Below are 23,536 nucleotides of genomic sequence, written 5' to 3' on the forward strand. Positions count from 1 at the left end.
AAGTGTTGGAGAGGCATATCTCATTTTTGGCTAGGAAGCCTTTTTTTTAAACATCTTTATTGGAGTATAATTGCTTTACAATGGTGTGTTAGTTTCTGCTTTATAACAAAGTGAATCCGCTGTGCATATACATATATCCCCATATCTCCTCCCTCTTGCGTCTCCCTCCCACCCTCCCTATCCCACCCCTCTAGGTGGTCACAAAGCACCGAGCTGATCTCCCTGTGCTATGCGGCTGCTTCCCACTAGCTATCGATTTTGGTAGTGTATATATGTCCATGCCACTCTCTCACTTCATCCCAGCATACCCTTCCCCCTCCCCGTGCCCTCCAGTCCATTCTCTACATCTGCATCTTTGTTCCTGTCCTGACCCTTGGTTCTTCATAACCATTTTATTTCTTTAGATTCCATATATATGTGTTACCATATGGTATTTGTTTTACTCTTTCTGACTTATTTCACTCTGTATGACAGACTCTGTGTCCATCCACCTCACTACAAATAACTCAATTTCGTTTCTTTTTATGGCTGAGTAATATTCCATTGTATATATGTGCCACATCTTCTTTATCCATTCATCTGTCAGTGGACACTTAGGTTGCTTCCATGTCCTGGCTATTGTAAATAGAGCTTCGATGAACATTGTGGTACATGACTCTTTTTGAATTATGGTTTTCTCAGGGTATATGCCCAGTAGTGGGATTGCTGGGTCATATGGTAGTTCTATTTGTAGTTTTTTAAGGAACCTCCATACTGTTCTCCATAGTGGCTGTATCAGTTTACATTCCCACCAACAGTGCAAGAGGGTTCCTTTTTCTCCACACCCTCTTCAGCATCCATTGTTTGTAGATTTTTTGATGATGGCCATTCTCACTGGTGTGAGGTGATAGCTCATTGTAGTTTTGATTTGCATTTCTCTAATGATTAGTGATGTTGAGCATTCTTTCATGTGTTTGTTGGAAATCTGTATATCTTCTTTGGAGAAATGTCTATTTAGGTCTTCTGTCCATTTTTGGATTGGGTTGTTTGTTTTTTTGATATTGAGCTGCATGAGCTGCTTGTAAATTTTGGAGATTAGTCCTTCGTCAGGTGCTTCATTTGGAAATATTTTCTCCCATTCTGAGGGTCGTCTTTTCATCTTGTTTATGGTTTCCTTTGCTGTGCAAAAGCTTTTTATGTTTCATTAGGTCCCGTTTGTTTCTTTTTGTTTTTATTTCCATTTCTCTAGGAGGTGGGTCAAAAAGGATCTTGCTGTGATGTATGTCATAGAGTGTTCTGCCTATGTTTTCCTCTATGAGTTTGATAGTGTCTGGCCTTACATTTAGGGCTTTAATCCATTTTGAGTTTATTTTTGTGTATGGTGTTAGGGAGTGTTCTAATTTCATTCTTTTACATGTAGCTGTCCAGTTTTCCCAGCACCACTTATTGAAGAGACTGTCTTTTCTCCATTGTATATTCTTGCCTCCGTTATCAAAAATAAGGTGACCTTATGCGCATGGGTTTACCTCTGGGCTTTCTGTCCTGTTCTGTGGATGTATATTTCTGCTTTTGTGCCAGTACCATACTGTCTTGATTACTGTAGCTTTGTAGTATAGTCTGAAGCCAGGGAGCCTGATTCCTCCAGCTCCGTTTTTCTTTCTCAGGATTGCTCTGGCTATTCGGGGTCTTTTGTATTTCCATACAAATGGTGAAATTTTTTGTTCTAGTTCTGTGAAAAATGCCAGTGGTAGTTTGATAGGGATTGCATTGAATCTGTAGATTGCTTTGGGTAGTATTCTCATTTTCACAATGTTGATTCTTCCAATCCAAGAACATGGTATATCTCTCCATCTATTTATATCATCTTTAATTTCTTTCATCAGTGTCTTACAGTTTTCTGCATGCAGGTCTTTTGTCTCCTTAGGTAGGTTTATTCCTAGATATTTTATTCTTTTTGTTTCAGTGGTAAATAGGAGTGTTTTCTTGATTTCACTTTCAGATTTTTCATCATTAGTGTACAGGAGTGCCAGAGATTTCTGTGCATTAATTTTGTATCCTGCTACTTTACCAAATTCATTGATTAGCTCTAGTAGTTTTCTGGTAGCATCTTTAGGATTCTCTATATATAGTATCATGTCATCTGCAAGCAGTGACAGCTTTACTTCTTCTTTTCTGATTTGGATTCCTTTTATTTCCTTTTCTTCTCTGATTGCTGTGGCTAAAACTTCCAAAACTATGTTGAATAAGAGTGGTGAGAGTGGGCAACCCTGTCTTGTTCCTGATCTTAGTGGAAATGCTTTCAGTTTTTCACCATTGAGGATGATGTTGGCTGTGGGTTTGTCATATATGGCCTTTATTATGTTGAGGAAAGTTCCCTCTATCCCTGCTTTCCGGAGGGTTTTTATCATAAATTGGTGTTGAATTTTGTCGAAAGCTTTTTCTCCATCTATTGAGATGATCATATGGTTTTTAATCCTTCAATTTGTTAATACGGTGTATTACATTGATTGATTTGCATATATTGAAGAATCCTTGGATTTCTGGGATAAACCCCATTTGATCATGGTGTATGATCCTTTTAATGTGCTGTTGGATTCTGTTTGCTAGTATTTTGATGAGGATTTTTGCATCTGTGTTCATCAGTGATATTGGCCTGTAGTTTTCTTTCTTTGTGACATCTTTGTCTGGTTTTGGTATCAGGGTGCTGGTGGCCTCATAGAATGAGTTGGGGAGTGTTCCTCCCTCTGCTATATTTTGGAAGCGTTTGAGAAGGATAGGTGTTAGCTCTTCTTTAAATGTTTGATAGAATTCACCTGTGAAGCCATCTGGTTCTGGGCTTTTGTTTGTTGGAAGATTTTAAATCACAGTTTCAATTTCAGTGCTTGTGATTGGTCTGTTCTTATTTTCTATTTTTCCTGGTTCATCCTCGGAAGGTTGTGCTTTTCTAAAAATTTGTCCATTTCTTCCAGGTTGTCCATTTTATTGGCATAGAGTTGCTTGTAGCAATCTCTCATGATCCTTTGTATTTCTGCAGTGTCAGTTGTTACTTCTCCTTTTTCATTTCTAATTCTGTTGATTTGAGTCTTCTCCCTTTTTTTCTTGATGAGTCTGGCTAATGGTTTATCAATTTTGTTTATGTCCTGAAAGAACCAGCTTTTAGTTTTATTGACTTAGACTTAACTTAGTGTGTTTGGGGTCTCCTTTTCACAGCCTGCAGGTTCGTAGTTCCTGTTGTTTTTGGTGTCTGCCCCCAAGTGGCTAAGGTTGGTTCAGTGGGTTGTGTAGGCTTCCTGGTGGAGGGGACTAGTGCCTGTGTTCTGGTGGATGAGGCTGGATCTTGTCTTTCTTGTGGGCAGGACCACGTCCGGTGGTGTGTTTTGGGGTGTCTGTGACCTTGTTATGATTTTATGCAGCCTCTCTTCTAATGGGTGGGGATGTGTTCCTATCTTGCTAGTTGTTTGGCATAGGGTGTCCAGCACTGGAGCTTGCTGGTCGTTGAGTGGAGCTGGGTCTTAGCGTTGAGATGGAGATCTCTGGGAGAGCTTTTGCCATTTGATATTACGTGGAGCCGGCAGGTCTCTTGTGGACCAGTGTGCTGAACTCGGCTCTCCCACCTCAGAGGCACAGGCCTGACACCCGGCCGGAGCACCAAGACCCTGTCAGCCACACGGCTCTCTCTGGGCTTCTATTTCGGCAGCAGCAATGTGACTCTGGACGGTGTGAGCCACTTTTCTCGCCAGTTGTCCAAGGAGAAGTGTGAGGGCGCCCAGTGTCTCTTGAAAGTCCAAAACCAGTGCTGTGGCTGTGCCCTCCTCCAGGATGCGCGGAAGCCTTCTCAAGATGAGTGGGGTAAAACCCGGGACACTGTGGAAGCCGCCATCCTTAGGGAGAAGAACCTGAACCAGGCACTATTAGATCTGCATGCCCTGGGTTCTGCCTGCCCCCCCCTTTTTTTTAAGATGGCACTTCATCGTATATTAGTCATTATAGTCCTATTGAGAATTTCAAAAGACTTTTTTAAAACAACAGTTGATTTTAATGTTTATCTGGAGGCGTGAACCTGAAAATAGCTAGGACAATTCTTAAAAAATAAGGACAATTTGGCATATCCTATGTTAAATCAAAATTTTAGTAACTAAAACCATTTTGTACTGGCACAAGATACACAGTTGAATTAGTACAATTATATGGGAAATTCAGAAGTAAACAAAGTTCATATGGACCTTAGAATATAATACAGTAGACATTTCAAATCAGGGAGTTAATTGAATAGTATTTATTGATTGCTGGTTGTGTACCAGTTACCAGTACTGAGGATGCAGTGGAGGTTGGGTGCCTAGTAACTGGCACACAGCTGTTTCTGCTTTCTTGTTGGGGGAGACAGAGAAAACAAACAGATTAATAAAATACATCAGGTGGTGATGAGCGCAGGGGATAGAAAAGGATAGCAGGAAGCGCTGTGTATGGAGCCAGGGAAAATCTCTCCCGTAGGTACCATCTGAGCAGAGAGCTGAGTGAACAGCAGAGTCATGATCCTGCGGGGGGCATGAGTGTGTTTGGATTATTTTATGGACATGTTAAGTCACTTAGGGAACTGTATGGGAAACAAAAAGAAAGCTCAAGCCATCCAGTTAGTGGCATACTGTACAGTTACTAAAAAGGAAATGGTAGATCTGGAGATGTTGATATGCAAAAGCAACACCGTCACGTGAAAAGAGCAGTTTTACAGAAGGCTCTGTTTGGTTTGATCCCACATGGGTGAGACAAATTAAACACATCAAAAGAGTCTGGAATTGTTAATCTGAACATGGACTTGTGAGAGGGTTAGGGAAAAGGGACTGTTTTACTTTCTACTTTATATGTTTCAAAATGTCTTTGGGTTTTGGTAAGATATCAAATATTTATAATAATACAAAAAAGATGCTTCAATTTTGATTTTATAGCATTAATTATTTTTAAAACATGAAGAAAAAAAGGACGTTTCTGGTAAAAGAGACACGTCTCCTTGATTTGAAGGAGGTGGCAGAGTATACTAAAGGGGCAGGCTTTGGGATCTTACAGGCCTGGGTTCTAATGCCAACTCAGCTACTTCCTGCTCTTGTGACTTAGGGTAAGTTCCATAATGCTATAAGTTTCTTTCTTCAGAAGTAAAACAGGACAAATAATGTGCTTAGGATTGTAAAAACTAATGTGTTTCCTGGTACATATTTACTTCTTCCCCTCATCTTATTTGCGGTAATGCTGGAATGTTTCCCCAATCTAAAGCCCCAGGAATGATGAGTTCTAGGGTCTACATTGTACAAATACATACAAATGGATCAAGGATGGTAATCCTAATGAGAATCTGTCAAAAAGAGCTTTACACTACAGTGGTCAAGTTATTTGTACTTTACCTGGTTCCAGAAAATACTTTAGGCAGATTACAAAAATTTTGTGATAAGAAGTAGCATGAATTAAAAGTAATGGCAAAGAGAGAGAAAAACATAGGTGGGGACAAAAAAGGGATGAATGAGAGCAAAAATGTTTTTACATGAGAGTAACACTTTTAACTCTAAGTGTTCTGGCAGCCAGTGAAAGAACCTTTATATCACACAATGTATATTGCTTATGGAATAAAAAACAATCATGGAAGAAATTAAAAGTAGATTTGGAATGAGAAGAAGTCCCCGCACACATGCACAAAGCCTCAGGTCACACAGGTAAAATTTTTACAACTTTAAAGGCATAGGCTTTGGTTGTTCCAGAATATAGGAAGAGAAGGAAAGTTCCCATATTTTAAAAAGTGAAGCATGTATACCTTCATAAATCAATAGCATAAAAATTTGTTTAGACTTGTACTTCTTAATCTTTTCGGTCTCTTCTTTATACTCTTAAACATTGTGAAAGATACCAGGAGCTTGTTTATGTTGATTGTATGTATTGAAATTTAAAACTAAGAAGTAAAAATATTTATGAATTCATTTTAAAACAATATATTAACATAACATTTTAATTGTAAAAAGTTTATATTTCCCAAACTAAAATAAGTGTTGGTGAAATGAATAGCATTGTTTCACATTTTTATAAATCTTTTAATGTCTGGCTTAAACATCTGTGATATGCTGTTTTCAATAGTCTTTTCAGATAATTGTGCATATTCTTCCTTGAAACTTCAGTAAGTGGCAGTTTTTTTTTACAGGTTAGTTGTAATGTGCAGTCTGTAACCACAGATTTTGTACTCTGATATATTGAAATCCATTGGTTTATCTTACACTCTGAATAGATCTTTTACCTGTGATGATTTTATAATATTATGTATTGGTCATTTGATAATATTGGATCACTGAATTGAGCAGATCTTCTAAAGTGTAACATTTCATTATATAGTATTTGTTATGACCACTAATCTCATTAGAAATGCCTTTAGGTATTTATTTTGAAGCTGTCAAGTTCATGGTGTAGATATAAGTCTTCTAGTATTCTGATTTTCTCCTGAAACCTTGAATTTTATAATTGACAGTAAATGCTGCAATTGTCTTCCTTGAAGTAATAAGCTGACTTTGTTCCTGTTTAAGAAAATGTCTGGCAAATACCCAAGTATGAATGACCATAGTTTGTTAGTTGTTTTTGCAGGTAAAAATGGTGGTTCATGAAAAAAGCAGCTACTTCAGCTTGCAACTCAAATAATTGCACAAGTGCTTCTCAAGATAACTATCACTTTGTTGTGCAACTGAAGTGCTTTATGAGTATTTTCTATTTCATTACTCAGAATATTGAAAAGATACGTACTCAAGTATAAGGGTTTAATAATAATTTTTACTGCTTCAACAAGTACCTTCTTAAGTGAAACTGTCCCCCTCTCTGCCCACCAAGATTGTGTGGTAGTGAAGAGTATTTACTGCTAATAGTCTGGTGCCACTGCCTCAAGTCATGCTAAGGTGCCAGTAGTTTTACCCACTACTGGCTTAATACCATCAGTGCAAAGTCAACACATTGAAAAGTATAAATAATGTCTTAATAATACCTTTGGCCTTCCAGACCCCTGAAGGGTCTAGGGGACACCGAGTGGTCTTTGGACCCCATTTTTGCAAACTGTTGATGTATACCAACTAAAAAGTAGAATACAGTATTACACTAAAATAACAGTACTTTGATTAGGCCCAAGTGGTATTCCTCTTTTGAACGTATGGATGACTAAATATTCGAAAATCTCTTAATCTCTTACTAATGTCATAAATATAATTCATGACATTAGTAACTCAGGGAAGAAAATGCAGGTGATGATTATAATAGAGTTTCTAAAAATCAAACTGATAGAACTAAAGAAGTATCCTTTTAAAATTTAAAAGCCACAAAAATAAAACCCATAGTCAAAAGGAAGAAATCAATGCTTTCTAAGCAGGAGGTATATGTGAATTTGTATGTGTCTGTGAATATCTTGACTCTGTGTTGTGTTTCTCAAACTAAAAGTTATCATCTTTCCCAGTTGTAAACAATGAAAGTACTCCCATTAAAATCAGAAACCAAACAAAATTACCTAATATTGTGTGGCATGATTAGCATTTTAACATTGTTCGGAAATTGCCACATAATGTAGCATACCATGATGATAAAGAGGAATACATGTTTGAAAAATGTAGATGAATTGTGATTATAGGTGATGATAATAAACCTGGAAAGCCTCAAAGAAACAACTGTTAAAAGAAAACTATGTTAGGAACCATAGGATCTCAGATGGCGATCTAAATTTTTTATGTCAAATTTCAACCATTTCCTATAACAAAACTCTTCTAGTTATTGCTTAGGAAATATAATAGGGATAGGAACACATTCAAAAAGCAAAAAGTAAAACCCATAAAAGGAAATATACAAGATCTAATTGAAGAAATTTATAAGTATACCTTGGAGATATTGCAGGTTTGGTTGTAGACTACCACAATAAAGCAAATATCAAAATAAAGTGAGTCACACAAATTTTTTGGTTTTCCAGTGCATTTATGTTTACACTATACTGTAGTCTGTTAGGTGTGCAATAGCATTATGTGTGTATACCCTAATTTTAAAATACTGTATTGCTAAAAATACTAACCATCATTTGAGCCTTTGGCAAGTTGTAGTCTTTTGGCTGATGGAGGGTTTGAAATACTGTGAGAATTACCAGAATGTGACACAGAGACACAAAGTGAGTAAATGCTGTTGGAAAAATGGCGCCAATAGACTTTCTGACACACGGTTACCACAAACCTGAAGTTTGAAAAAAAAAAAAAATCTACAAAGCACAATAAAATGAGGTATGCCTGTATAAAACCAAAGGAAGTATAAAAATGGAAATATTAAGCTTTGTAAAGATAGCAGTCCTTTCTAAATTGATAAATTCAGAGCAGCAGTGGAATCCCAACAGGATTCTCTTACTTTTGGAGTGTGACAGTATTGATTCTACAATTCATCTATAAGGAAATACTGAAAAGAATAATTAGAGGAATGAGTAGATAGAGGGGTTTGTCCTTTAAGTCTTATAAAAAATGTAAAGGTATCATATGATATTGACACCCGAGTAGATAAATCAGTAAATCAAAATAGATTCTCAAAACAGACCTCAGATATTTAGGGATTTAGCATATGATGCATTTCAAAATGTCTTCAGTAAATGATTTGGGATAGGTAATTGACCATCAGGCACTGATTTTGCCAATATGCAATTATCAACTGCTGTCATGTCTGCTTACCTAATTTCTAAAACTCTTCCCTGTCTTAGAATGTCTATTTCATCCTGTATGCTGCTACCAATTAGATAACTTTCCCACTCAACTGTCTTCCCAGAACACACAAAAAAATTAAAACTCTTTAGCTAAGAGGTATTGAAACTGATTTTTATTATAAGGCTATTAATGAGCCAGGTGTTAGCTCATTTAATTTCACAGGTCCAAAGTAAAATTAATCCCCATTTTACAAAAGAGCAACAGATTGTAAGCAATGCAATTTCACCAATATCACAGACAGGATTCAGTTCTAAAGTTTGTTTTCAAAGTCTGTCTCCATTATAGTTAGGCAGACTGCCTCTTGAAACTGTATTGTATGGCCCCTGTCTAATGCTTCCAACTAAATGTCCCTTAGCCCTAAATTCCACCTATACTGATTTCCTTAGTCTTCCTCCCACAAATGTTTATACTTTGCTACTTCCATGACTTTGCCTATGCACTAATCTTTGCCAGTAACGTAGTTCTCTTATTCCCTTTCCCACCTGTCTATTGTTTACTTATCCTTTGAGTTGTAGGCAAAATTCTGCACCTCTTCTCTAACTTGAGTACGTTTTCTTGTATTTCTATAGTTGAAAGTATCCCTCATTTTCTTTATTCCATTATATTTTATACTTCTGTTATGGTGCACATAAATCTGCCAGGGATTGATTATATTCATCTAGTTACTTGGGTATATTATGTAGTATACAAAAGTGAGAGAGTGGTTCCGACATAGTGTTCTTAAGCTCTGCTAAAGGATGTCTGGCAACTTTGTCACTTGCTTATGTACATTGGTGCATGTGTTTATATTTATGTATATATGGAATATTTTTACTTTTAGTCAGTGATGCATGGACGTTTTCTTTTTCTATTTGAAGACTAGCTGATAATTTTATATAAAATGTACATTTATTCTTGAGATTCAGTATACTCAAGTTAAGCATATTTAACCAATTTTTCATCTACATATTACCAAAACATTAGTTTTAAATGTTTACCAGCCAGAGCTATCTATTTGTTATAGCATTTCTTCAGTTTACCATAACAAGGACTTACTAATTAATATAAAAATAATGAGGGATTTCAAGATATAGATAGAGAGTAAAGCAGTTAAAATTTCTAAATACCTTGAAATCAGAGGCACTACTGAAATTGAAGAACTTCTATGTTTCAGGAATGTGACTTTTAGGCTCCTCCTGTTGATCGAACAGCAGCAGTCTATAGTTCAGTTAGCTTCTTCAGTGTAGGAAATCTTTTCTGCTATTATTGCAAACTTCCTTATATTCATAAGAGGTGATGATTAGGTACCTATAAAACCAGAGAAAGACATATACTAAACTCTAGTTCCTCAGTTTATTGGCATAAGAATTTTAAATTTTGGTTCAAAATATGCTCAACATATTTTGAATGTTGCCTGTGTTTTTAAGATTTGATTTTGCAGATATGAAGTTTTCTTTCTAGGAATTGGAATGTTTGGAGTGTTAGAAGCATTCACTGAAAATAAATTGAATTCTTAAAGCAAGTAATTGATTTGGGATGACTAAAATATTTAATGAAACTAGTATACATTGTATCAGGACTTCAATATTTGTATATTTAAAAATGAGTTGATGTTTTATATAGCAGTTGTATGTATGATTTTTTTCTGTGTAGTTTATATTGATTTACTTCTTTTTGTGTGTTGTTCAGCCGTATATGTGGAAGTCCATGTCCTGCAGTGTGGCCTGATGTAATCAAACTACCATATTTCAACACCATGAAACCAAAGAAGCAATATCGTCGAAAGTTAAGAGAAGAATTTGTTTTGTAAGAAGGGGATGCTTAAACATCCATATTGCGTTGATTTTTTTTTTAAGTTATTTCATGAGAATTCTAAATGTCACTGTAGCCTCTGTTGACCTAAGGTCGACCTATCACAATTCTTCTATGTCATTTAATTTTGAGTTCCCTTTGCTACATGCAAATTACCATTTCACCATCATTATGAAATCAGTGCTTTGGAGTTACGTGTTTGATTTAGTGTTTACCTGAAAGAAGTTTAATAATACCATTTAAAATTTTAATGAAACCGCTTACAAGATACTTGAACTGAGTTTTTTACTTTGTTGTAGGAAACTATTCTGTTAAGTTTTTAATTTATGTTAAAATAGCAAATTGCCCATAGAGCAGTAAAATATACTATTGTTTGCCAAATTTCAAATTATTTAGAATAATAATTATAAAATTATGTAAAAATAAATATTTCTTTAAAGGGATATTTGGAACTTACTGGAATAAAGTATCACAAACATGTTATAAAATGCTAATATTTAAAATAAGCTCCTAAAGAAACATTAAGCTTGAGTCAAAGAACATGCATGACTTTTGTAATCCTCTCATGCCAGTATTCCTGCAGCTGCACTAGACTTATTTGATTACATGCTCGCCTTGGATCCTAGTAAGCGCTGCACTGCAGAGCAGGCTCTTCAGTGTGAGTTCCTACGGGATGTGGAACCCTCAAAAATGCCTCCACCAGAGTAAGTGACTTTTTACTATATGCAGAATCTGGACAATATTAATAACATCATTATGTAGCTATCAAAAGCTATTCCATGATTAGTTAATTCAAAAGAAAGAATAAATCAAAAGGAATAGAATAGCAATAGTGTACATAATTTGCACATCTAGAATGCAGAGCCTTGCTTTATGTTCAGCTAACCATAGTACTAGCAAAAGCAGCCTTCCTCTAGTTACTTTTATTAATATATTTCCACCCTAAAAAAAATGTTATTGCTGCTGCTCTTGTAGTGCTGTTTCTGCCAACACTAGTTGCTTAGCTAAAATTTTGAGTGCTATGCTAAGCATTTCTCATGTATTACATTAATCTTTATAATCTTAACAGGTGAGTATTATTATCACCATTTTACAGAGAAGGAAGCAGGCTCAGAGAGGTTAAGAAACTTGCCCAAGAATACAAATCTAGTAAAGGGTGAAGCCAGCTCTCAAATTCAAGTTAGTTCTATAACAAAAAGAGGTTCTGAAATACTCCTTAGCAGACTCTACAGTAGAAAATTCTTATCATTGAATAAAAATATTAGTGTCAAAAGCCTGTATGGAATGAGTCTACTGTCTGATGGTGGGAGGTGGGTGTCGGGAGGCGGGGAATGCACAGAGTCTGGGTGTCAGAGTGGCTGGGTTCTTGAACCTTCACTCCCTTGTGGCTCCTGTAATTTCTCTAGGATTGATTTGGGGAAGGGGACAGAGCAGTCTATCTGGTTCTCCTTGATAGGATCTAGAAAGTTTGTAGAGATTTTCTTAGTAATTTTAAAAATGATGATGAGTGTCACAGAAACAAGCCTGTCCCTATAATAATAAAATGTGTCCATGTAATAACAATTAGCATATTGTGAAGGAACAGATATGGGATTTGGAGTTCAAATCCTGGCTCTTCCACTTAATTAGTTAGATTGGTCTTATTATAGTTCTATGAGACCATCATGTTTGGCTTTAGTTTTTACTGAATTGTATGTGAATAGCCTTTGTGAGATGATTTGGAAGGCAAAAAGGATCTATCATCTGACATGTTGAGGGACCTGAATCATTCACTGTTGAATTGTTTCATGGATTTTTTTGCTTATCAGTATATATCAGCAGTCTTGAAACTTTGGCTTTAGTACCCCTTTAAAGAATTTTTTTTAACTTTTGATTTGGAAAAATTTCAACTCTATACAGAAAAATAGGAAGAATATTACAATGAGCAGTCATATGCTCATCTAGATTCAACACTTAACTAAAATTTGGACACATTTGATTTATCACTCCATATCTTTTTTTCCTGAACTATTTGCATATTATATTGTGGGAATGACATTTCACTTATAAATAATTCACCATGTTATCTATAAGAACTGGGACTTTATTCTGTATAACTACAATATCATTATAAAGTATAAGAAATTTAACATTGTGTTAGCTAATAGTTTATATTCAGATTTCTCTAGTTGGCACAGTAGTTTCCTTTGTAGTCTGTTTTTCTGTTTGTTTTGCTTGGGTTTTGGTTTGGGTTTTTTTAGATGAAGAATTTATTCCAGGCTCACACATTTCATTTAGTTGTTATGTCTCTTCAGTCTCTGGGGAAGACTTCTTACGATATTGACATTTTTGAAGAGCTAGCTGTTTTGTAAAGCATTCTACAGTCTGACTTTAACTACTTCCTCATGATTAGTAATTAGTGTTTCTTTGTTTTTCTGGCAAGAATTCTACCTAGGGTAGTGATATGTGCTTCCTGCTGTATCACATCAAGAGGAATATAATGTCATTTTTCTCCCATTGTTGGTAGTACTAAATTGATATCTTGGTTTAAGTGGTCCACATGAAAGAATTCTGGTAAAACTGTATTGAACACATTTTAAATAGACATCTAAATTTTTAAAATCAAGGGTTCAAATAGTTGCAAAAGGTATAATTTTCAGTGTATAAGTGTAGACACTTTAAAATAGAGCAGTTACATCATCTTGTAAATGTATTCAGTGGAATCAAAATACCTTAGCATTTGATATTCATCAACATTCACTCAGAAAATGTATGAACAAACTCTTCAACAATTGGACACCATTGGGTTTTTGTGTGTGTGTGTGTGTGAACTTACATTGCTTCTGCACATTTTTAATGTAGCATATATTTATGCTTGAAAGTATTTTATTGATTACCCTATAGTACTTCTTTAAAACAAATATATGTATATAAATGGAAATTTAATTTAAAAATTTCCTCTGACTACAAAGCTCTTTTTTCTTGATTAAATTATTGTGCATGTATTAGTAGTGCGCATTTCAGTTAAAAAAAAAAGAAAAAAATTAGTAAATTTTGTTGGAGATGCAGCCTTAATGAAATAGCACTGAGATTTTTTTCCTCAAGTAATTTGCATATCCATTAATTAATATTACTTATTCTAGAGTGAGATATAGTTCCACATTAATTGTAATTTAAAAATTTTTGTAAGTACTCTTTTAAATAATCATTTGAGACTGGATGGAGTTTTGTCATAGTTAAATCACTGAGTTCTTTGAACTTCTTCCACATTATGTCCCCAAAATCACAGTGCTCTGTCATCAAAAATTATTTTAATGACCTTTCAGATGTCAACTTAAGATTCTTTCTCTAATTTTCATGACAGTAAAGAATTGGAAACCACATGACTTGCCAAAGATTTCTTATCCAGTCATTAATCTTTTTTTTTTCAAATTTTAAGAAAATAAACCAAAGAAGCTTTACCAGTATTTATTACATGACTTCTTCTTATACTTGTTGCTTTTTCTTTTATTCACACTTTCTTAATCCAGTATACTTAGAAAAGGTTAGGAAGTCAACATGTAATTTCAGTGCTACTTAACCAATCCATTTGCTAAATTGTGTTTCTTATTACACTTAAAAAATATATGCTTTTGTCAAAATCTTGGAACTGTAGATGTATCCCATTCAATTTATGGAAAATGTTTGCCACATAGTAGGAAATTCTGTTCATATTGTCAAACACATCACCTAAATTCACTTAACTTTTATGAGAACACACCCGACTGTACTTTTGCATTAAAAATAAACATGTTAGTACACATTTTGGTAAACATTCTGTAAACCAGCAATAAATTATGGTATATCTTTGTTAAGTACATCACTAAAGCAATCAGGTTGAAATTATAGTGATATTGATGTGATATTTAAATAAAAAATTATATAAACAATATAACATCTCATTTTGTCATATGTAATGGGTAGTTAAAATTATAAAATGTGAAGGTAAGGACTATGAAGAAAGGCATTGGTATTCCTTTGGGAAATAGCTGTGTGTATTAAACTCGTTATCAGTTTTTTTAGGAATAAGCAAATGAGTGGGGTAATAAAAAAAAACTCCCATTAATTTTATTAGATGTCCTGTCACACTTTTTTAATGTACTTAATGAAAAGAGTATGTATTGCTAAGAAGTGAATTAAGCCAGCAGCTTGTCTATAATTTTATTTTTTCTTAAAAGCATTAAACAATTCATAAGATAAATATGATCAACTATAATTGGAATAAATATTTCATGATATGATATGATAAAAAATACTTTTAAACTACCTTGCTGAATGATGAAACATGAATATAATTCTTACTATGTGAGAGGCACTGTCCAAGCGCTTACATATGTTAACATATATTACCTGAACTCCACAAGGTAGATTGTCTTGTTAACCCCATTTTTAAAGATAAGCAAACTGAGGCACCGAGGTCAAGTTACTTGCCTATGAGACACAATAAGTAAGAGGCTGAGCTGGTATTTGAACCTTTAGAAAAGAACACATTAAAAATTTGGTTGTCCTGGAAACATTCCTGGTACATCTAATAGTCAGCATCACTAACCTCTCTATCCTGTTTAGCTATTTGTTAGGTAATGTTTATCTTTCCTACTGTTGAGATCATCCATAAAGAATCTCTTAACGTCTTAATTGTGGGAGGGAACAGAAGCCCTTTTTAGTGGATTTCTTTGCTTTATTCTCATGGGACTCTCCCACAAGAGCAATGCATTCCTTGAACATCAGGATGGGAAAAAAATGAAATCACTCCAGTCCCCCCACTCTGCAATACTGCAGTATGTCTGAATTCAGAATAACCCCAACAGAGGCTAAGGTTACACATCTTGTAATACACAGACACACACACACACACACACACACAGAGGAAAGTCTTTGGCAGGTTTTTGATGCCTTAAAGCTTCCCAATATCAATATTTCAAATTGTCCCTTTGTTTGTTACTCCAGGAGGTTTTTACACGCTGAGGCAATGCACCATAGTAAGATGGCTGAGAGGTATGCCTTTGTTTTGTTTTTGGACCTCAGGTGCATAGACTTGGTTTAATCATAATCCTTGTGTCACTCATCATTAGTCCATGCATGGCTCTCTTTTTTTCTTTTAGTTACTTAATTTAATTAGTTATTTTAAATGATGTTAATAAGCAGCCATGAGCTTACCAAATAAAAGCTAGAATCTTGACAATAACCTACTTTACTCATATCATACCCTCTCCGCCCACGACCTATCCCCTTGCCTTCCTCCACCTGAGGTAACCATCATCCCTGTTTTCTTTTGTATATACTTTTTGTTGCCATCTATATGTACTCATAAAAAGTTATATTTTACAATTTTAGTTGCTTTTAATTTTATGAAAGAGTGTCATGCTGTTTGTAATCTGTTGGGAATGACTTTTTTTTCACTTAATATTATATTGCTAAGATTTGACCATATTGTTGCATATGCCTTTATTTTATAACATGAGATAAGACTAATTGTGAAAGAAGACGTGTGAAAGAACTTTCTGAACATGCAGGCCCTTCTCAAAGATCCATTTTAGGAAAGAGGACATATGGATATGGAATTTCTTTTAGAATAATTCCAGGTAGACTCCTTCAGAAAGTCTTCATGTATCCCTAGAGGTAAACATATCCAGGTTGAAGACCAGGTTGGGGCTGCTTAAGGGAATTTGTAGATATTCTGGGCAAGTTTATTAACCTTTCCAAGCCTCAATTTTCTTATCTTTAAAATAGATATCATAGTAACTTCCCACTGGATTTTTTTATTAGGGTAAGAAGAAAATATTTATAAATCAAATATTTGTCTTTCTTTAAACAAAAGTTATTCTGCAGTGTTTCAGTTTTGTGAAATTACACGAGGTAGAATTGTTTTAGAATTATGGATAACTTTGGTAGTTGCTAGTTATTCAGAACTCTCAATGATGATTGATGAACCTGGATTACAATCTATTTTTGAAACTCCTCTGTAGCATCAGTTTAATTCTAGAGCATTTGACTATAGAAGCAAATAAGAGGGTCTCAAAAAGTAAAAAGCTTGTACTAGAAGGTTTTTCGCAAATTTATGTCCTAGCCTTTGCTACTTTTTAGTTCCGTGTCTAGTTCCTGCAAGTGGCATATTTTTCACCTTTTTTTTTCCATGTCCTATTCAATGTATGTTGTACTATGATAAGAATTGGCTTTAAAAGATTGCACCAAGGCTAATAGTAACCTATTTTTGTGAACATATATTCTTCATTCATAGTTTTAATAAGTTATTATGCATTGGTTATCCAGAAGCCACAGACAAATTGTTTGTCTGTATAGGTGAAGCCCTGAAGGAGGGGGTCATTAAGGGTGATTTGTGTTGGAGGAGTTTACAAAGCCTGTGTGTGAAATCTTCAAGAATGACTTGTGGGGGAGTGGGGGTGGCAGCTTTGGGGCTATGTAGTAAATACTATCATTTTGTTGTTGTTGTTGTTAAGAAATGCCATTGACAAACAGTTTAATACTTTTTTTTCCAGCCTTCCTTTATGGCAAGATTGTCATGAGTTATGGAGTAAAAAGCGAAGAAGACAGAAGCAGATGGGCATGACTGATGATGTTTCCACAATTAAAGCCCCCAGAAAGGACTTGTCTCTGGGCATGGATGACAGCAGAACTAACACGCCTCAGGGTGTGCTGCCGTCTTCACAACTGAAATCTCAGGGCAACTCGAATGTAGCACCTGGTCAGTAATGCTTCCATGGGTTGATTTTCTTCACATTGTTTTGTGGCTGGCGTTAATTATATTGCTGTAGTGTTAAAGCACTTGTGGCTAAAAGTTGAACACTGAATTCAACATTTCCTTGTTATTCAGTTGTGCCAGTACAGATGTTTCACTGCTACCGGCACCACAATATTAAGCAATCTCAAGGTAAGATTAATTTATAAAGAAGGCATCAAATTACATATGATTAGTGATGGGTCAGGTTTCTCTGTTTTCTTTTTTTCCCTAGTGCAAGAGTCAGTAGGTCTTTTACTGACACTATTCTGTGAGGCTCAGCATTGAATGTCTGTGGATGCTTTTCAGGAGTAAGAAGAAAGATAAAGGAAAACAGCCAGGAATCAGAGTAGAAGCTCTTTCATACTGTTTGTAATGTCCTCAGGTCACTTTTAATATATTTCCCAATATATTATAGAATTTCAGACTGGAATCTGATATTGTGCCAAAAGTGACTTGAAGTATGATAAAGAAGGGTATTTTGGGGAAAGTTAAATTTCTTCGTCTGACTCAATCTGTTATAAGAGTAAGCTTCTTCATGAGGAACGAACCTCTTCAATGTTGTCAGAAGTGCTGTTAAATTCATTCTCTCATTCAGTTAACGACTTTTAAAAAAATGGAATCCACTCCCTCATTTTGCCTCAAGAATCCAGAAAGCATTCAGCTTTAATGTTTTTATGAAGACAGAGATGATAAGAAATAAATACATGTATGTGTGGAGGTGGTGTTTTATTAAACATGAAAACTTATTAAGAGATGAGTAAGTATTGACTGATCAGTTAGGTGATTAAAACAGATCTGTGGATCAGATTGAACTTTTGGTGGTTGAATGTAGATTAGCTGAGAAAGCTTGAGAAAGATTACCTTAATGCTTTCCCATGTAGTCTACAAGCTTAGAGTTGACCTTGGTCAGACTACATTAAGGTGCTAATAATACATGTTACTTTAAAAACCAAAATTAATTGTTATTTGTTGTTCAAAAGTATTCTTCAGAGTTTCTTGAAATAGTAAATTCCTCTTGTACATGAAAATATTTGATGTATATGTAGCTTAGGAGAAAACACATTTATTTGTTGTACAAAGTGAGGGTTGTCTATATCAAGTTCAGTATTATTTCTCTTCATGGTAAAAATATGTAAAATTTGGAGAAAGACAGAAGCAACAAGAAGTTATCTTGGTTTGTGTTTATGTCACCTGTTTTATATACCATCTACTACTGAAAAAGGATTTGAGATGGTTGTAAAAGGAAGTTTGGATGGTGGTCACTTGTCCCAGGCAACAGTTGTCATATTCCTTAATAAGACTACCAGGTGTTTATTTCTGCTTCTCTTCATGGAACTGAAGAGGAAGCCTAGTGGAATAGAGGGTAGTTATTTTACTCTATTTTAGCTGATAAAAAATGAATTCTGGGCTCATTTTCTTATTGTTTCTTAGCTTTTGCATATTTGAAACTCTGTTAATTTTAGAATTTCATTTTATCCCTCCCTCCCTCCTTCCCTTCTCTTTTCAAACTGTCACTATTAAGAAGTGAGGGTTCTAGTTTTGTTTTTTTTTTTTTTTTTTTTTTTGTGGCACGTGGGCCTCTTACTGTTGTGGCCTCTCCCGTTGCGGAGCACAGGCTCCGGACGCACAGGCTCAGCGGCCATGGCTCATGGGCCTAGCTGCTCTGCGGCATGTGGGATCTTCTCGGACCGGGGCACGAACCCGTGTCGCCTGCATTGGCAGGCGGACTCTCAACCACTTGTGCCACCAGGGAAGCCCAGGGTTCTAGTTTTTTGAAATAGGAATGAATCCTCTTTGCTCCATTTTCTACATCATCAATAAGTGCCATGAAATAAAAATGCCCCTTCTGTGTAGATGAGACACCACAGTTAAAGTGTACTTCTCTGAGCTCACATGGAGACTACCTCTGTTAATAGAGAAATGAAAGGGAAAATGAGGAAAACTGGCACTTGGGGTGTAGCAAACAAGCATGGTTCCTTATTAATACCTGTGGATCACAAGAGGAACTTGCAAGAGTTTGTTTTGAATTATTCTAAAAATATTAAGAAGTAATAAAAAGTATCTCAAAATATATAAAGAGAGAATATATTTAAAAAAAGCATTAATCATCACTTTTTCATCTTGGAGTACTATTAGTCTGTCATCTGTGGTTATGGAAATTGCTTATCAGTATCTGTATTATCACTTAGCTTATATAGTATTATGTACATTTGAGCCTTGTTATGTATGACTCAGATAAACTTGCACAAGAACCTACGTAAACCATCACAAGTCTAAACTGAATATTAGAAAAAGAAAAACAACTGTTTTAGTGGTCATGAATTAATGCCACCTTATATGTACATGATAAGCATGCTTCTGTAGTAGTTCCTAATTTACCAAGAGTGCTTAACTTTAAAAAAAGCAGTTTGAATAAAAGACATTATATCAGACAGTCTACAAATTCCCAGTTTGAATTTACTGCAAAGATAAGGTTAGGTTTTTAGAAAATACATGTTATTTTATATAAGCAGTACAGGGAGTGGTTAAGAGTTCAGACTCTGGGGACTTCCCTGGTGGCGCATTGGTTAAGAATCCGCCTGCCAATGCAGGGGACACGGGTTCAAGCCCTGGTCCGGGAAGATCCCACGTGCCACAGAGCAACTAAGCCCATGCGCCACAATTACTGAGCCTGCGCTCTAGAGCCCGTGAGCCACGGCTACTGTAGCCTGCGCGCCTAGAGCCCGTGCTCCACAACAGGAGAAGCCACCGCAATGAGAAGCCCGTGCACCGCAACTAGAGAGAGGCCACACACAGCAGTGAAGACCCCAAACAGCCAAAAATAAATAAATAAATAAAATAAATTTATAAAAAAAAAAAAAGAGTTCAGACTCTGGAATCAGAATACCTGGGTTCAAATCTCAACTCTGCCACTTACAGAGTTTGTGACCTTGAGCAAGTTATTTAGTCACTCTGGATGTCATTTTCTTCTTCAGTAAAAAAAATGGGGCCAATAATAAAGCATGCCTTATAAGGTTGTTGTGAGGAATAAAGGATATAAAATGCTCAGAAAGGAACCTAAAATTGTAGTCGTCATCGTCGTCGTCGTCGTCGTCATGATCATCATCCAGTACCCATTCTCAGGTGCTATTTCCTGGTCATGTCTATAGTATGGGGTTCTAATGGTGGTCTTGGTTTTCCTTTCGAAGTATTTACCCTTAAAGATAATTTATTCAAAAGGCACTGCAGTTCTTTTTCTTTTTTTGTTTTAATTTATGTGCCGTTACATCTTAAATGTACGTGAAATTGAACTAGAAAGAGATTCCCTTTTCACAGTATTTCTCAAACACTGTCCCACGAATGTACATTTTAATAGGGTAATAAAGAGCCATTCTGTGGGGTGGGGAGAGCTGTGAATCATGGCAATTCTAATTAATACACGTTTTGTCTTTAGTAAAAACAGGCCCTGGACAGCAGTTAAACCACAGTGAATTGGCAATCCTACTAAACCTACTACAAACTAAAACAAGTGTTAGTATGGCTGATTTTGTCCAAGTGTTGAACATTAAGGTAAACTCTGAGACTCAACAGCAGCTAAATAAAATAAACCTTCCTGCTGGAATTTTGGCAACAGGTGAAAAACAGACAGATCCATCAACACCACAACAGGAGTCTTCGAAACCGCTGGGAGGAATTCAGCCTTCTTCTCAGAACGTCCAGCCTAAAGTGGAGACTGATGCTGCCCAGGCGGCTGTGCAGAGTGCATTTGCAGTTCTGTTGACTCAGTTAATAAAGGCTCAGCAGTCAAAGCAGAAAGATGTGCTACTGGAAGAGAGGGAAAATGGATCGGGACATGAAGCGTCATTACAACTCAGGCCACCTCCAGAACCTAGCACTCCGGCGTCGGGTGAGTGTACAGATAGCAGACCACTAACACGGCTGCATTCACACTGTTTTCTTGCTGTTGATGATTAGCTATAACGCATAGTGTTTAGTAGCTTTGCTAGGAGATGTCCTGAAAATTCTCAGGTCACTGGTTATAGGTTGGTTTCGTAGTCTGTGTACTCCTAGGAGTTGATTCCTTAACGAATTATCTGTGGGTGATAGAATTCATTATGAATGCTCTCAACGTTTCTCATGTGAACCTATGGTTAAGAAATCATCTTTCACTCCAGTTGCAGCAGGATGATTGACCAAGGCAGAAACTTTATGTATACAGTAGCTTTTGTTCTTCAGGCAGTAAATAGGTACATGTGAGATGCCTTTGAAAAGTCAAATACAACAAAAATTTTCTGTCACCATAGACTCAAATGGTAGCAGGCGATATTTTAATACTTACATATACCTTTTTCTTTTTCATTTGACTTTTGGGTTGTTTTTGTTTGTTTGGTTGGGTTTTTTTGTTTGTTTGTTTTGTGTGTGTGTTTTTTTTTTTTTTTTTTTTTTTGCCAGAGATATAACTTCTAATGCTCTTTAGAAAACATTAACTATTTTGAAATTTTTGTTTTCCATGGTAACTTTCGACTCTCTTTTTTTGCCTTGTTTCACTTAGGGCAAGATGACCTCATCCAGCACCAAGACATGAGGATATTGGAGCTCACGCCAGAACCTGATCGGCCTCGTATTCTGCCTCCTGATCAGCGACCTCCTGAGCCACCTGAACCACCACCAGTCACTGAAGAAGATCTAGATTATCGGACAGAAAACCAGCATGTACCCACCACTAGTTCTTCGTTAACTGACCCTCATGCTGGCGTGAAAGCAGCCCTGTTACAGCTACTTGCTCAGCACCAGCCCCAGGATGATCCCAAAAGAGAAAGTGGCATTGACTACCAAGCAGGAGACACTTACGTACCCCCTTCAGACTACAAGGACAGTTTTGGATCCTCCTCTTTCTCTTCTGCTCCTTATGTTGGCAACGATGGTCTAGGAGGCGCCTCTGCCCCACCATTGGAACGACGTAGCTTCATTGGGAACTCAGATATTCAGTCCTTGGATAACTACAGTACTACTTCATCTCATTCTGGTGGTCCACCTCAGCCTTCTGCCTTTTCTGAGTCATTTCCCAGTTCAGTAGCTGGATATGGAGACATTTACCTCAATACAGGTCCCATGTTGTTTAGTGGAGACAAGGACCATAGATTTGAATATAGCCATGGCCCCATTGCAGTCCTGGCAAACAGCAGTGACCCTTCCACAGGGCCAGAGAGTACTCATCCTTTGCCAGCAAAGATGCACAACTATAACTATGGTGGTAACTTACAGGAAAACCCAGGTGGTCCTGGCCTCATGCATGGACAGACCTGGACTTCTCCTGCCCAAGGACCTGGGTATTCACAAGGATACAGGGGACACATTAGCACATCAGCTGGCAGAGGTCGAGGCAGAGGGTTACCATACTGAGTATCTGTTTTTCCTCAGGCACATCATTTTTATCTGGAAAGACTTTTCTAGCTGCAGTTTAAGGCAGCGATCCAAGAGACTTGAATAATATTAATTCAACAACAGCTTTATTTTTATGTGGAAAAGGGTCTTGCATACAATAGTTTAAAAAAAAGACAAAAAAAACCACCTTTGCTTAAATTCATGCTGTTCTAAAAAACTAGATCTATTGATTGTACATCTTCACAAATTCTAGTTAACAATTTTATTTTGTATTCTTGCAGTTTTAAGTGGATGCTAATCTTAGGGACATAAAAGTCTTTTATGGCCCTCTTGCAGATCTTCTGAACTATGCACATTTGTGCTTTTTTGTAAGTTTGGACCAACTTTTATGTAACAAACAAACAACCCCTCCCCCCCTCCAGTTTTACAACAATCAGAAAGGGCACTGATTTATTTGGTATTTTTCTTTTTACAAAGCTACCTTTAGTCAAAGGTCACTGTCAGTCTTTGCACCTGCTTTCAGTGTTATTGTGAAAGGTGTACTTTGTGCTCATTTCAGAAAATAAAACACAACCTTTCTCTTGATGCAACAGTTTTATAAAAAAAAATGGTCAACGTTATTTTTGTTTTATTTTGCAGATTATCATAGCCTAGCAAAATGCATTCAAATGAAATAGCGGGTTTTATATGAAAAATATGGGTGGGGTGGGGAGGGTAAGTAAGTGCCTTAACAGGTAAGCTTAAGGTCTGAGAAAGTAGTTAACCTTTACACCCATTTGTCTACTAAAGGGAATCAATGCATTGTATTGAAGAGACAGGGAGCTCTCAAGTGTCTAGGGGCTGCCTGCTCGGTTCCTGTTAGGTTCATTCCCTCTGCCTATCACACTTTCTCCTTTTCTTTGGGTTG

General features: G+C 36.2%; 1 protein-coding gene across 2 annotated transcripts in view; it reads left to right on the plus strand.

The window, feature by feature from the left end:
- The window catches only part of CDK13 (cyclin dependent kinase 13), a gene marked incomplete at its 5' end in the record, with an annotated part of 108,644 nt that extends 85,866 nt beyond the window's left edge, over nt 1–22,778 (plus strand). The window contains 5 exons of one of the 2 annotated variants that reach the window (XM_079711397.1): nt 10,386–10,502; nt 11,081–11,212; nt 17,024–17,229; nt 20,699–21,151; nt 21,797–22,778. In XM_079711397.1, the coding sequence (XP_079567523.1) occupies nt 10,386–10,502; nt 11,081–11,212; nt 17,024–17,229; nt 20,699–21,151; nt 21,797–22,647 (1,759 nt within the window). In that variant the 3' untranslated portion in view covers nt 22,648–22,778. The remainder of the gene's footprint in view (nt 1–10,385; nt 10,503–11,080; nt 11,213–17,023; nt 17,230–20,698; nt 21,152–21,796) is intronic. The other variant, XM_079711398.1, reaches the window with a different exon arrangement.
- Between the last annotated feature and the right edge of the window lie 758 nt (nt 22,779–23,536).

This window comes from Hyperoodon ampullatus (assembly GCF_949752795.1).
Source record: "Hyperoodon ampullatus genome assembly, chromosome: 9".
Taxonomy (NCBI): Eukaryota; Metazoa; Chordata; class Mammalia; order Artiodactyla; family Ziphiidae; genus Hyperoodon; species Hyperoodon ampullatus.